Source organism: Heteronotia binoei, chromosome 2 (assembly GCF_032191835.1).
Source record: "Heteronotia binoei isolate CCM8104 ecotype False Entrance Well chromosome 2, APGP_CSIRO_Hbin_v1, whole genome shotgun sequence".
Taxonomy (NCBI): Eukaryota; Metazoa; Chordata; class Lepidosauria; order Squamata; family Gekkonidae; genus Heteronotia; species Heteronotia binoei.
In genome coordinates, this window is record NC_083224.1 from 13,736,374 (window position 1) to 13,752,319 (window position 15,946).

Here is a 15,946-nt window from a genome sequence, read left to right on the forward strand (position 1 = left end):
TGACAGCAATGGGGATCCTGTGAATTTAGGGGGAAGTGTTTGTGAGTTTCCTGCATTGTGCAGGGGGTTGGACTAGATGACCCTGGAGGTCCCTTCCAACTCTATGATTCTGTGTTTCGCTCCAGAGTCCAGACATCTCTAAACACTCTGAACTCCCTTCCTCATTTGTGGGAGAAACTGTGACTTTTGCTTTATTGGCACTTAGTTTGGTTGCCTGGAATGTAAATGGTCATGGGATTTGTCTTCTCACGTGAAAGCCAGAAGGATCTCACCCCCCCCCCGCCAAACCCAATACACTGTGACCAGAGGAAGCTGAATAGAAGATACCAATTTATATATTTCATGTGTACCAGATGTACTGCTTGCTGTGAAAGCACTAGATCAGGGGTGGCCGACGGTAGCTCTCCAGATGTTTTTTGCCTACAGCTTCCATCAGCCCCAGCCACTGGCCATGCTGACTGGGGCTGATGGGAGTTGTAGGCAAAAAAACATCTGGAGAGCTACCGTTGGCCACCCCTGCACTAGATGCATCTTCTCGCAACTTTGAGATTAGTAGAGCCTGCCAGATTTGTTCCAGCAGCTTTTCGAATTTCAGCTCTTGCGGATCGCCCTGTTAAAAATGATGTCTTTTACTCCTAAGCGTGGAGCAGAATAAGTTTGTGTTGTGGACTGAAAGCTTTCTGGTTCAGTCCCTATCATATTGGTTTATGAAGCTGCGTCTGGAGAGCCAGTTTGGTGTAGTGGTGAAGTGTGCGGACTCTTATCTGGGAGAACCAGGTTTGATTCCCCACTCCTCCACTTGCACCTGCTGGAATGGCCTTGGGTCAGCCATAGCTCTGGCAGAGGTTGTCCTTGAAAGGGCAGCTGCTGTGAGAGCCCTCTCCAGCCCCACCCACCTCACAGGGTGTTTGTTGTGGGGGATGAAGGTAAAGGAGATTGTGAGCTGCTCTGCGACACTTCGGAGTAGAGGGCGGGATATAAATCCAATATCTTCTTCTTCTTCGTCTTCATCAGGGCTGTTTTACTGGCGACATTTTAGTGGCGACGTTTCCGATGGCTCGGTAGGGAGTCTTTGACAGTTCAGTTCCCTTTTTTCTGATTAGTGCTTTCGGACGCATTTTTTACAAAGTTTACAGAGTTCTTGCTTTAAAAGAATTTTGTAAACGTTGTAAAAATGCAGCTGAAAGCACTAATCGGAAAAAGGGAACTGAACTTTTACAGCCAAGATTTATTGTCAAAGACTCACTACCGAGTCATCGGACTCTTCTTATGTTCTTATAGATGCGTCCCCTGCCCCCATTTCCTTAAAAAAACCCAACACAGCTGCCAACTGGGAGCTATTTGCTGTCTACTCTTGTTGTGTCTAGCTGGGCTTGTGGATGCTCTGGTGTGATGTTAGCAGGTTTAATAGATGCCCAGCTGGGGAGGGGTTACATTTAACCACCTGTAGTGCATTAAATTTTACACTAGAGGTCAGCAGTAATCTGTGCACGATGAGGAATGTTTTTGCGAGAGAGTTGTTTCACCTTCGATTTGAAAACCTGCAGGTGCCGGATAATTTCCTTTGTATTACCACCGCTTGTTCAGTTTCTTGAGAACTGAACGAATTAATAGACAGATGTGCTTGTTGCTTTATCTATTGAAGGCTGACTTTAGGGTGAATGCCAGTGTATCTGTTTGCTTTTCCCATGGAGAATCCCTAGAGGAATGCAGATAAAAGCAGTTATTTGATTGTTGGATTTGGTGAGAGTTTCCAGATTGATCAAACCCTTTTCTGTTTATGAGTCTTTCCTGCAAGATGCATTCACATTTCACTGTAACTGATGAGGCCCAAACCTGGGTCCCGCCATGAGTTGCCACGCCTTGGGCAAGCAGCCGGTGCTCAGAGTTGTGAGTTTTCAAGGCGATATGCACACAAGAAATCTTTGGAACAGGCTTCCTTGGGAAGTGGTGGGCTCTCCTTCCTTGGAGGTTTTTAAACAGAGGCCATCAGACATCAATGCTGATTCTGTGAACTTAGGGGGAGGTATCTGTGAACTTAGGGGGAGGTATTTGTGAGTTTCCTGCATTGTGCAGGGGGTTGGACTTAGAGGTCCCTTCCAACTCTGTAATTCTGTGAGATGCCATGTTGGATCTGGCCAGTGGCCCATCCAGTTCAACACTCAGAGAGCTAGTTTGGTGTAATAGTTAAGTGTGCAGACTCTTAGCTGGAAGAACCAGGTTTGATCCCCCACTCCTCTGCTTGCACCTGCTGGAATGGCCTTGGGTCAGCCATAGCTCTGGCAGAGCTTGTCCTTGAAAGGGCCGCTGCTGTGAGAGCTCTCCCAGCCCCACCCATCTCACTGACTGCCTGTTGTGGGAGTGGGGGAGGTAAAGGAGATTGTGAGCCGCTCTGAGTTTCAGAGTATAGGATGGGATATAAATCCAATATCATTTTCCTCTTCTTCTTCTCTGTGTCACACAATATAAAACCAAACCAAAACAGGTGCCATCGGGAGGTCCACAAGTGGGGCCAGGGCACTAGAAGCCCACTCAGCTTACAATAGGCCCTGTACTAAGAGTCCCGTAAGCTCTTGGAGGATTGGCTACATCAAGGGCTTGTGGCCTAATATGCAAAGGAGTTCCTGCTACAAAAAAAGCCCTATTATTATTATTATTATTATTATTATTATTATTATTATTATTATTATTATTATTATTATTACAGATAAATGGAAGTACTTCATCACCCAAAGGGGGATTAACCTGTGGTGGCAGCTACAAGCATAGCCAGCATCAAAAGGGGATTGGATAAACATATGGAGCGGAGGTCCATCAGTGGCTATTAGCCACCGGGTATTGATGGAACTCTCTGTCTGGGGCAGTGATGCTCTGTATTCTTGGTGCTTGGAGGGGCACAGTGGGAGGACTTCTGGCCCCACTTGTGAACCTCCTGATGGCACTTCGGTTGTTGTTTTTTTGTGGCCACTGTGTGACACAGAGTGTTGGACTGGAAGGGCCACTGGCCTGATCCAACATGGCTTCTCTAATGTTCTTATGTGACACAGAGTGTTGGACTGGATGGGCCATTGCCCGGATCCAACATGGCTTCTCTAATGTTCTTATGTGACACAGAGTGTTGGACTGGAAGGGCCACTGGCCTGATCCAACATGGCTTCTCTAATGTTCTTATGTGACACAGAGTGTTGGACTGGAAGGGCCACTGGCCTGATCCAACATGGCTTCTCTAATGTTCTTATGTGACACAGAGCGTTGGACTGGAAGGGCCATTGGTCTGATCCAACAAGGCTTCTCTTATGTTCTTATGTGACAGAGTGTTGGACTGGATGGGCCATTGGCCTGATCCAACATGGCTTCTCTTATGTTCTTATGTGACACAGAGTGTTGGACTGGATGGGCCATTGGCCTGATCCAACAGGGCTTCTCTTATGTTCTTATGTGACACAGAGTGTTGGACTGGAGGGGCCATTGGTCTGATCCAACATGGTTTCTCTTATGTTGTTATGTGACACAGAGTGTTGGACTGGATGGGCCATTGGTCTGATCCAACATGGCTTCTCTAATGTTCTTATGTGACACAGAGTGTTGGACTGGATGGGCCATTGGCCTGATCCAACATGGCTTCTCTTATGTTGTTGTTGTTATTCAGTGGCTGTCAACAGTAATTGCTAAATGAATCCTCCATGTCTGGGGGCAGTGTACCTCCTAATATCAGTTGCCGAGCGTAAGGAACAGCTAATTCCCCACCCCTCCTTTCTCCAGGGTCATTATGGATTAATAGTTAGAACCTGTTGGTCATAACTTTCTCAGAGCTATTCTGCTCAAGAGCAGGTTATGGGAGAGCTCTCTCAGCCCCGCCTACCTCACAGGGTGTCTGTTGTGGGGAGGGGAAGGGAAAGGAGATCTGAGATGCCTTCAGGAGAAAGGGCGGGTTATAAATCCAATCTCCTCCTACTCATCCATATATAGTACATGATGAAGCTGCCTTACACCATCAGTCCATCAAGACTGGCATCGTCTACACAGGCTGGAAGTGGCTATTCCGGCAGAATTTCTTCACATCACTTACTGCTTTTTTAATAGAGATGTTGGGGAGAAGAAGAAGAAGAAGATATTGGATTTATATCCCGCCCTTCACTCCGAAGAGTCTCAGAGCGGCTCACAATCTCCTTTCCCTTCCTCCCCCACAACAGACACCCTGTGAGGTGGGTGGGGTTGAGAGGGCTCTCACAGCAGCTGCCCTTTCAAGGACAACCTCTGCCAGAGCTATGGCTGACCCAAGGCCATGCTAGCAGGTGCAAAAGGAGGAGTGGGGAATCAAACCCGGTTCTCCCAGATAAGAGTCTGCACACTTAACCACTACACCAAACTGGCTCTCCAGTTTGGGACGGAGGGACGGTGGCTCAGTGGTAGAGCATCTGTTTGGGAAGCAGAAGGTCCCAGGTTCAATCCCCGGCATCTCCACTAAAAAAGGGTCCAGGCAAATAGGTGTGAAAAAACTCAGCTTGAGACCCTGGAGAGCAGGGGAGGGACGGTGGCTCAGTGGTAGAGCATCTGCTTGGGAAGCAGAAGGTCCCAGGTTCAATCCCCGGCATCTCCACTAAAAAAGGGTCCAGCAAATGGGGCAGCTTCATATGAACTGGGGGCCTTCTGCATGCCAAGCCGATGCTCTACCACTGAGCCACAACCCCTCCCTGAGTAGTTTAAACATTGGTACAGCCTCACGCATGACCTTTATAAGCATCTGAGGCTGCCTTATACTGAATTAGGCCCTTGCTGTTGTAGTCAGTATTGCCTACTCTGACTGGCAGCACCTGTCCTAGAATGTATCTGTATGATACCGTTGTCTGTCTTTGCCTCTCTCCCTCCCACCCAAAACTCCCTACTTTGTTGTGATCTTTCCTAAACTTGGTTTGATATGATCTTTTGGGGAAGATCTCAGATTTGGATGGCAAGCTGTGCGGGAGAGCCAGTTTGGTGTAGCGGTTAAGTGTGCATAGGGGTCATTTTGTAGAACAATAGGTGGTGGAGCTCATCCAGGGATTGTTATGCAGCTGCACATACTATTCAATGGGCAAGGAGGTGGAACTCTCAGAAAGGTTCAGGAGCTGCACTCCTGTGAGCTCCCGCTGAATCTGAGGCCTGAGTGTGCGGACTCTTATCTGGGAGAACCGGGTTTGATTCCCCTCTCCTCCACTTGCAGCTGCTGGAATGGCCTTGGGTCAGCCATAGCTCTCTTATCTGGGAGAACCGGGTGTGATTCCCCACTCCTCCACTTGCAGCTGCTGGAATGGCCTTGGGTAAGCCATAGCTCTGGCAGAAGTTGTCCTTGAAAGGGCAGCCGCTGTGAGAGCTCTCTCAGCCCCACCCACCTCACAGGGTGTCTTGTGAGGGAAGAAGATAAAGGAGATTGTGAGCCACCATGAGTCTCTGATTCAGAGAGAAGGTATGAATCTGCAATCTTTTTCTAAATTATTGGGGTTAAGAAGCAATTTTTCTCCATGCCGGTTTGGCCAGGGATCCTGGAGCTTGTTTGTTTTTTGCACTCCCACTGTTGCCCCTCAAGCGTTTGTAGACTAGTTTCCATGTCACTCTTTTAAACCGTCCAAAGGATACCTTCCCAAGACACGATGACCATACCTGAGGCCAGGTATCTCCCCAGAGCAGGGCCTGTTCTTAACTTTGAGCTGAGTCTTTGCTTCTTACGACGGTTTCTTTTCTCCGCAGGAAACTTGCGTTAAAATACCACCCCGACAAAAACCCCGACAACCCAGAAGCTGCCGAGAAGTTTAAAGAAATCAACAATGCACATGCGATATTGACGGATGCCACGAAACGAAATATCTACGACAAGTACGGCTCCCTGGGCCTGTACGTAGCGGAGCAGTTTGGAGAGGAGAATGTGAACACGTACTTCGTGCTGTCCAGCTGGTGGGCAAAGGTAAATGGACAGAAGGGCAGAGGGCTTCTATCCCGAATATCATCTCTGCTTACAACAGAGGTGCTGCTGTTGACAGTGATTGTTATTTTTTTTTTTGCAGTTCCGATCGTCTGCCCCAATGTAAAATTGGCAGCTGCTCACACACACATGTTCTGTGTCGTGGCTCCTGTCTTGCAGAAGAGTTTGCCTAAGACACCCATGCTTTAACTTAGGGTTGCCAATCCCCAGGTGGGGGCAGGGGATCCCTCGGTTTGGAGGCCTCCGCCTGTTATGAAGACTTCCAAGTCTCCCAGATAGGGCTTTTCCACTTGGCTAGGGCTATTTTACTGCACAAGGAAGGAAACTCAATTGATACACGGTCCTTCTTTATTCAAATAATTCCCAGAACCAAGTGAGGGAAGGGAAGAGAGCAGGAAGTCGAACCAAGAATCCTTAGTCCAAAAAGAAATTCACAAAAGTTACCACGTAACAATTCCAAGCCTTTAGCCGATTCCTCGCTCCGGCTTCCGAGGAGAGTTTTAATCAAAATCAAACAAATTGCAGGTATCTTTCAGGCGCCAGCTGCAACAAAAATGTTATCTCCTCTCCGCCAAATTCTACTCCCACTCTTGGGGGCTTGACTCTCTGGCTTCCACACTGCCTATTAGGCTACCTCAGTACTGCAGTCGGAGCCTTCTGCTCACGACCTGAGTTCGATCCCAGCGGAAGCTGGTTTCAGGTAGCCGGCTCCAGGTTGACTCAGCCTTCCATCCTTCCGAGGTTGGTCAAATGAGTCTCCAGCTTGCTGGGGGGAAAGTGTGGATGTCTGAGGAAGGCAATGGCAAACCACCCCGTAAAAAGTCTGCCATGAAAACGCTGTGAAAGCAACGTCGCCCCAGAGTTGGAAACGACTGGTGCTTGCACAGGGGACTACCTTTACCTTTTTCAATCCATCTTGAGCCCTCATTACAATAATGGACTATAGATGAAAATAATAATAAGACATTGTATCTCGGTTACATCATAGTTGGCAAAGGTTGGGGGAAACACAAATTACGCTGCAAAGAGGGAAACCCATTTGAGGGCGATTCTTTCAGCAGCAGTGTCTGAAACTCGCTATCTCAAAAATCCTAGAATGCACCTGGCAGTTGCTTGTGGTTTGCAAGAGCCTCTGAATGAAACCTCACATGCAAAGAGACTTTTGTGGTCTGTCGCGTTTGAAGCATGTGGCACGTTGAATTCCCTTCACTTGCTTGTTTGAGTGTGCTGGTTTCCCGTTCTGATGAACCAACCACAGTTTCATGGGGATTTTTGGGTAATTGATTTCCAGGCATTCTAGCACCTTTTTTCTCTGCTTTATGGAAGAAGCCATGTTATAGCCACTCCACATGAGTGAACTAGATGATATAGTCATGGCTCTTTTCCTAGCAGGAGCTCCTCTGCATATTAGGCCACGCCCCCCCCCGATGTAACCAATCCCCCTGGAGCTTACAGTAGGCCCTGTACTAAGGGGCCTCTAAGCTCTTGAAGGATTGGCTACATCAGAGAGATGTGGCCCAGGGGTGGAATTCTAGCAGAAGCGCCTTTGCATATTAGGCCACACCCCCTGATGTAGCCAATCCTCCTGGAGCTTACAGTAGGCCCTGTACTAAGAGCCCTCTAAGCTCTTGGAGGATTGGCTACATCAGAGAGGTGTGGCCCAGGGGTGGAATTCTAGCAGAAGCGCCTTTGCATATTAGGCCACACCCCTTGATGTAGCCAATCCTCCTGGAGCTTTCAGTAGGCCCTGTACTAAGAGCCCTCTAAGCTCTTGGAGGATTGGCTACATCAGAGAGGTGAGGCCCAGGGGTGGAATTCTAGCAGAAGCGCCTTTGCATATTAGGCCACACCCTCCGATGTAGCCAATCCCCCTGGAGCTTTCAGTAGGCCCTGTACTAAGAGCCCTCTAAGCTCTTGGAGGATTGGCTACACCAGGGGGGCGTGGCCTAATACGCAGAGGAGCTCCTGCTAGAAAAAGAGCCTTGGATATAGTAATATGGGAAACGCATATTCATGGGGGAGAAATCTGTCAGTGGCCACTCGCCATGGTGACTAAAGAGAACCTCCACATTCAGAGGCAGAAATCCCAGTGCCGTGAAGCAGCATCAGGGGAAGGCCTCGGCCTCTTCTGTGCCCCGTTGTTGGCCCTTCAGGGGATCAGGTTGGCCACCATGTGAGACAGGCGGCCGGACTACGTGGACCGCTGGGTCGATCCGGCAGGGCTTTTCTTAGATTGCAGACTGAACTGCCTGTACGGGCAGGCGGTCGGCCACTGCCGCGCAGTCCGCACTGGCTACCAGTTGAGTACCGGATCCGTTTCAAGTTCTAGCGCTGACTTTTAAAGCCTTACACGGCCTGGGACCGACATACCTGCGGGACCGTCTCTTCCCCTACGAGCCCCGGAAGCCGTTACGATCGGCGAACCGACATCTTCCGACTATCCCTGGCCCAAAGGACATCCGGCTTGCCTCGACCAGGGCCAGGGCCTTTTCAGCCCTGGCCCCAACCTGGTGGAATCAGCTCCCCAGGGAGATACGGGCTCTCCCGGATCAGCTACCATTCCAGAGGGCCTGCGAAACGGAGCTGTTCCACCAGGCCTTTGGTTGAGGCAGGCGGGCGTCCTCACACCGTCTAATCGGCCTCCCTGCACTGACCGCACCTGTGAAAGATGAATGATGTTTATGCCACTGACACCACCTATTTCATGTTAATTTAATGGTTTTAACTGTTTGATTCTTAACTGTTTTATTGTGTGATTTTTAACAGTTTTATTGTGTTGTAATCCGCCCTGGAAACAGAGTGGAAAAGCTGCAGTACTGCAGTCAGAGCCCTCTGCTCACGACCTGAGTTCGATCCCAGCGAAAGCTGGTTCAGGTAGCCAGCCCCAGATCGACTCAGCCTTCCATCCTTCTGAGGTCGGTCAAATGAGTCCCCAGCTTGCTGGGGGGAAAGTGTAGAGGACTGGGAAAGGCAATGGCAAACCACCCCGTAAAAAGTCTGTCGTGAGAACGTTGCGAAAGCAACGTCACCCCAGAGTCGGAAACGACTGGTGCTTGCACAGGGGACCTTTCCTTAAGAGCCTCGTGGCGCAGAGTGTTAAAGCTGCTGTACTGCAGTCCTAAGCTCTGCTCACAACCTGAGTTTGATCCCCAGCAGAAGCTGAGTTCAGGTAGCCAGCTCAAGGTTGACTCAGCCTTCCATCCTTCTGAGGTCGGTCAAATGAGTCCCCAGCTTGCTGGGGGAAAAATGTAGAAGACCGGGGAAGGCAATGGCAAACCACCCCGTAAAAAGTCTGTCGTGAAAACGTTGTGAAAGCAGCATCACCCCAGAGTCGAAAACAACTGGTGCTTACACAGGGGACTACCTTTACCTTTTTTAATCCGCCCTGAGCCCATCTTGGGAAAGGGTGGACTATAAATTCACAAAAATAAATAAAAAATATAAAAAATTAGAGTCTTATGAAGGCCTCGGCCTCAGTGCCCTTTTGTTGGCCCTCCAGAGGAACTGGTTGGCCACTGTGTGAGGCAGGATGCTGGACTCGATGGACCCTCACTGGTCTGATCTAGCAGGGCTCTTCTGATGTTCTTATGAAGGCCTTGGCCTCTCTGCCCTGTTGTTGGCCCTCCAGAGGAACTGGATGGCCACTGTGTGAGACAGGAGACGACTAGGTGGACCCTCCCTGGTCTGATCCAGCAGGGCTCTTCTGATGTTCTTGTGAAGACCTCGGCCTCTCTGCCATGTTGTTGGCCCTCCAGAGGAACTGGCTGTCCACTATGTGAGACAGGAGGCTGGACTAGATGGACCCTTACTGGTCTGATCCAGCAGGGCTCTTCTGATGTTCTTAGGAAGGCCTTGGCCTCTAAGCCCTGTTGTTGGCCTTCCAGAGGAACTGGCTGGCCACTGTGTGAGACAGGATGCTGGACTAGATGGACCCTCACTGCTCTGATCCAGCAAGGCCTGCCCTGTTGTTGGCTCTCCAGAGGTACTGGTTGGCCCCTGTGTGAGACAGGAGGCTGGACTAGATGGACCCTCACTGGTCTGATCCAGCAGGGCTCTTCTGATGCTCTTATGAAGGCCTCGGCCTCTCTGCCCTGTTGTTGGCCCTCCAGAGGAACTGGTTGGCCACCGTGTGAGACAGGAGGCTGGACTAGATGGACCACTGGTCTGATCCAGCAGGGCTCTTCTGATGTTCTTATGAAGGCCTCGGCCTCTCTGCCCTGTTTGTGGCCCTCGAGGAACTGGTTGGCCTCTGTGTGAGACAGGATGCTGGACTAGATGGACCCCTGGTCTGATCCAGCAGGGCTCTTCTGATGCTCTTATGAAGGCCTCGGCCTCTCTGCCCTGTTGTTGGCCCTCGAGAGGAACTGGTTGGCCACCGTGTGAGACAGGAGGCTAACCTACATGGACCGAGTGGTGTAATCCAGCAGGGCTCTTCTGATGGGAGGTGGAATCGTTGGGTGGATCCATACATCCCCCTCTCTGTCTTCTCCACGCAGGCGCTGTTTGTATTCTGCGGGCTCATCACAGGCTGCTACTGCTGCTGCTGCCTCTGCTGCTGCTGTAACTGCTGCTGCGGAAAGTGTAAACCGAAACCCCCTGAAGGCGAAGAACAAGAATATTACGTCTCCCCCGAAGACTTGGAGGCGCAGCTACAGTCGGATGAAAGGGGTAAGGCTCGGGCTGTCCCCTGACCAGCTACGGACGAAACCTCTGAAGGTCATGGGCGAGTGTGGGAAGGGGGCGCAGGGGGGGCTTCGCGGAGCTGGAGCTACAAAGTGTCTTGAGATGACTTCCTCCCTCCCTCAGCTTTATGCGGATTTAAAGCAACTTAGAAGTTGCTTTATGGGATGGATTGGGGCTAGGATTCACCACCCTGCACTTAGAGACGCTTCCATCCGCAGAAGTGCCCTGGTGGGTCCAAGATTTAATATTTTTCTATGTGATCACATGTGAAGCTGCTTTATACTGAATTAGATTGTTGGTCCATCAAGGTCAGTATGCCCTGTTGTTGGACCTCCGGTGGAACTGGTTGTCCAACAGTATGTGGAACCAGATGGACCACTGGTCTGATCCAGCAGGGCTCTTCAGATTTTCTTATGAAGGCCTCGGCCTCTCTGCCCTGTTGTTGGCCCTCCAGAGGAACTGCTTGGCCACTGTGTGAGACAGGAGGCTGGACTAGATGGGCCTCTGGTCTGATCCAGCAGGGCTCTTCTGATGTTCTTATGAAGGCCTCAGCCTCTGTGCCCTGTTGTTGGCCCTCCAGAGGAACTGGTTGGCCACTGTTTGAGACTGGAGGCTGAACTAGATGGACCCTCTCTGGTCTGATCCAGCAGGGCTCTTCTTATGAAGGCCTCAGCCTCTATGCCCTGTTGTTGGACCTCCAGTGGAACTGGTTGTCCAGTGTGTGTGAGATAGGATGCTGGACTAGATGGACGATGGATTTGATCCAGCAGGGCTCTTCTTAGGCTATTATGAAGGCCTGAGCCTCTGTGCCCAGTTGTTGGTCTTCCAGAGGACTGGCTGGCCCACTGTGTGAGACAGGAGACTGGACTAGATGGACCCTCACTGGTCTGATCCAGCAGGGCTCTTCTGATGTTCTTATGAAGGCCTCAGCCTCTCTGCCCTGTTATTGGCCCTCCGAAGGAACTGGCTGGCCACTGTGTGTGACAGGATGCTGGACTAGATGGACCCTCACTGGTCTGATCCAGCAGGGCTCTTCTGATGTTCTTATGAAGGCCTCAGCCTCTCTGCCCTGTTGTTGACCCTCCAGAGGAACTGGTTGGCCACCATGTGAGACAGGAGGCTGAACTAGATGGACCCTCACTGGTCTGATCCAGCAGGGCTCTTCTGATGTTCTTAGGAAGGCCTTGGCCTCTAAGCCCTGTTGTTGGCCTTCCAGAGGAACTGGCTGGCCACTGTGTGAGACAGGATGCTGGACTAGATGGACCTCTGGTCTGATCCAGCAGGGCTCTTCTGATGTTCTTAGAGCTCACAGTTGTAACTTGGCCTTGCAGTTAAGTTCACAAAAGGTATGGGCCTATAAAGCAGGATACTGCCAAGGACAGCTGCTAGGGTTTTCCCAACCTTCAGGTGGGACCTGGAGGTCTTCTGGAATTACAGCTGATTTCCAGAGTATGGAGATCAGTTTCCCCAGAGAAAATGACTGCTCAGCTCTACAACATTATACCCCACTGAGATCCCTCCCATCCCCACATCCTGTTCTCTTCAGGCTTCACTCCCCAGTCTCCAGGAATTTCCCAACCTGGAAGTAGCAACCTTAGCAGCTGCCCACAGACAGCTATGCTAGTTGTTAAATTGTTTAGGAGAGGGGAAAAAACACTTTGGGAGGAGCATCCCTTCCTAATCACTTAGAAGAGCAAGATTCAAGTCCATTCATGTGCACCATTGCTGACCTAAGAGTCACAGTCCTCAAAAAGAGAAGCTTCATGGGGAGATTGCAATGTGACTGTGCTGAACTGGAATTCATTCACAAGTTGCTACACTACAGATGCTGATTCGCTGCTCCTAAGCATTTCTCCCTTGCTCTAACCAAGCTGATTACATTTTCATTGGACCTTTGCATCCTGACTACCTTTTTTGAAACAGCTCTCCCGGGTATCTCCATTCCTACTTGTATCTGCTGAAGGGAGTGGTGGACCTCAAAAGCTTATCCTGCAAATCTCATTGGTCTCTAAGGTGCCACTGCGTTTGAAACTTGCTCTTCTACTGCAGAACCAGCTTGGTGTAGCGGTTAAGTGCGCAGACTCTTATCTGGGAGGACCAGGTTTGATTCCCCACTCCTCCACTTGTGGCTGCTGGGATTGCCCTGGGACAGCCATAACTCTCACAGAGCTGTCCTTGAAAGGGCAGCTTCTGTGGGAGTTCTCTCAGCCCCACCCACTTCCCTGGGTGACTGTCGTGGGGGAGGAAGGGAAAGGAGATTGTAGGCCGCTCTCTGTCCTTGAAAGGGCAGCTGCTGTGGGAGTTCTCTCAGCCCCACCCATTTCCCTGGGTGACTGTCGTGGGGGAGGAAGGGAAAAGAGATTGTAAGCCGCTCTGAGTTTCAGAGTGAAGGGTGAGGTATAAATCCAATATCATCATCTTCTTAAGACCAACGCAGATACCCATGTGAAACTATAATCCCTTAGAAGCAGTTCTAACCTGGTGCTTTCATTGGAAGAAGAAGAAGAAGAAGATGATGATGATGATGATGATATTGGATTTATATCCCGCCCTCCACTCCCAAGAGTCTCAGAGCGGCTCACAATCTCCTTTACCTTCCTCCCCCACAACAGACACCCTGTGAGGTAGGTGGGGCTGGAGAGGGCTCTCACAGCAGCTGCCCTTTCAAGGACAACTTCTGCCAGAGCTATGGGTGACCCAAGGCCACTCCAGCAGGTGCAAGTGGAGGAGTGGGGAATCAAACCCGGTTCTCCCAGATAAGAGTACACACACTTAACCACTACACCAAACTGGCTCTCCAAACTGGGCCTAACTTTAGCATTATCATTGCTTGTTAACAATCCACTGGATTCCGGGGATCAGTTCCGAAAATTCCTTTGTGCTGGAGAAAAGGGCTGCCGCCGGCAGAAGCGATCCGCAAGAGCCAACCTGCGTCGTCCCCTCACGAAGCCACTTTTTGTTTTTCAGAGGCCGCGGACACGCCTATTGTGATACAGCCAGCCTCTGCTACAGAGACGACCCAACTCACAGCGGACTCCCACCCCAAGTACCACACCGATGGGTTTAACTAAGTTAAAGGAAAGCACTGTTAACTTTAAGAAAAAAAAAGAAAGATTAAAAACATAAATAATATGGCCAACCCAGCACTAGAATCATGGACGTTAGAAATAGAATACAGGGAGGGGAAAAGGTTCTGCCACAATAAGAGGGCAGCCTCCAAACCTGCCAAGAAATATTTTGTAATCCCTTCTTCGCCTTTTGTCACCTTCAGTGTTGTATCTCGACGATACATGGAAGTACTGTAGCATGCAGTATTTAAAAGCAGTTTAGCATTTGGTCTGATTTTGTTTTGTTTTTTCCTTCTCCTCCTCCTCTTTTTCTTCCTCCTCTATTTTTTAAAAAGATAGCATGCGTGGAGTTTACGTTCTCAATGTCTTTGTGTTGTAATGTATTGAGGAGTTACCACGGCGAGTGTGACGGATACATTCTGCATTCTTAGCAGTGGCGCCAGCCCAAAAAAAAAGAATCGAAAGAAACAAGCATTTTTCAAAGAGAAGTTAAAATCTGACGCGGAAGCCGCCCTCTGCTTCCACACAGTTCAGCTCCGGGCATCTCTCTCTGAAGGGTGCCTTTCAGCCTCTCAGTTAGCCGCTAAGATTTCAAGCCGTTTTCCACCTGCCAGCTTGCTGCCAACACCTCTGTCTCAACCAGCTTACTTTGAAAAATGCTGATGTCACGAGGAAGGGATTTTTTAAAAAAAATAAAAATAAAAAAGCCCCTCAGTTTTGGAGCCCTTCCCTCGCACGGCTGTTTCTTCTTCAGACAACAATTCGACAGCTACTTTCCAGTTATGCGTTCTTTGTGTAGGAGAGGGCCAAATGGTGGGGTTTCGTGGCAAAATACCAGATGTTACTTGAATTATATCTCTGCTTTTTAAAACAAGTGCGCACTATTATATATATATATATATTTGTTCAAAATCAATCATTCCCCCCACCCTGCACTATTTATAATTGCCATTTTTTTTTACTTGTGCATGAACGCAGACAGAACTGACACAGATGTATGCTCTCATTGTCCAGTTTGAATGAAGTCCAAGCCAATAAATAGTCAAGAGCAAATGTTTAGATTTGTTTTGAATATTCCAGGCTTTATCCTTTCCGATATTGTCACAGACAGACGTTTTGTGGGTTTAACGAAAAGCCTAAGAACTGCTCTACGCCTTGGGCTGACTCTTGCGGATCTTTTCCGCTAATACTAGCTTCCTCTGGTGTAAATTGCCCTCTGACGTGAGCAGTCTCTTACGTCAGGGGATGTGGCTTCTGTTCACTGAACAGATCCTTAAGATTCAGGCCTATATATTTTTTTAGGATTTAAAAAACCCAAAATCCTGAAGTGTAAATGCAACGAATGTGAGCTTTTCCACATTTTCCTTGCTTGTGTGCTCCTCTTGTTTCATTCCACACACCCCCCCCCCCCGTTCCACACGTACGTTACTCCCCTCTAGCGGTCGATTAGATATTACATCGCTGTATGTCTGGCATACCACCCTGCAGATATAAACTGTGAGTTTGTATGCCGGAGGTAAAGCAGTGTAATATCAAATCGACCACTAGAGGGAGAAAAACACTTGTGCAAACACCCCCCTTCCTCTCACCCCAGGCAACAGGAACACACAACCGAGGAAGGTGAGAATGTGGGAAAACCCAGTGTTTATGGGTATGCTATTCTGGGAACCTCGATTGCCTGCAGATCTATGAGCATAGTCTCTGTGGCCAGCCTGGGTTTGCTGTCTCCACCCGTAACCTGATTATGTTTCAGCAGAGCTGCCTAAGCTGAAAGAAACCCAGATTCTCTTGGTGGGTTCACGCGGCTGCCTAGAAGTGACTCGATCATACCCTGCTTCTGTTCCCCTTTCGCAGAATTCAGACTGACTCAACGGCATGCGGTCCTTTAGCCGCCCGAATTACTGCATGACTGATGAACTAATTAGAATCGTTCAGTGACTCGAAAGCATGACTACTTCCGTGTCCTTGTATGCATCTAGTGTAATGTTTCACACACATCCTTCTCCTTTAAGCGTATCCCTCCCACTTTTAAAATTAATCATAACCAATGTGGAATAGCTACCCTTCTGTATGGTGGCGGGGGGGAGAGGAAAATCATGAATGAAGATGGTGTGGATGAGTGAGCGTAAATACAACAGGCGCAGTGCATTTTCCTTGGAGAGATCCCCAGTGTTTACTCCCCACGTCTGTTCTGCTGTTTGCTGAGTCTTGTAGAAGAGCGAAGGAGGCCCTTGGG

The 15,946-nt window shown here is 49.5% G+C and overlaps 1 protein-coding gene across 2 annotated transcripts in view; it reads left to right on the forward strand.

The window, feature by feature from the left end:
* The window catches only part of DNAJC5 (DnaJ heat shock protein family (Hsp40) member C5), a 188,003-nt gene extending 173,240 nt beyond the window's left edge, over positions 1 to 14,763 (forward strand). For both annotated transcript variants that reach the window (XM_060230594.1, XM_060230595.1), the window contains exons 3-5: positions 5,728 to 5,941; positions 10,456 to 10,627; positions 13,610 to 14,763. In XM_060230594.1, coding sequence (XP_060086577.1) covers positions 5,728 to 5,941; positions 10,456 to 10,627; positions 13,610 to 13,713 — 490 coding nt within the window. In that variant the 3' untranslated portion in view covers positions 13,714 to 14,763. The remainder of the gene's footprint in view (positions 1 to 5,727; positions 5,942 to 10,455; positions 10,628 to 13,609) is intronic.
* The last annotated feature ends 1,183 nt before the right edge of the window (positions 14,764 to 15,946 follow it).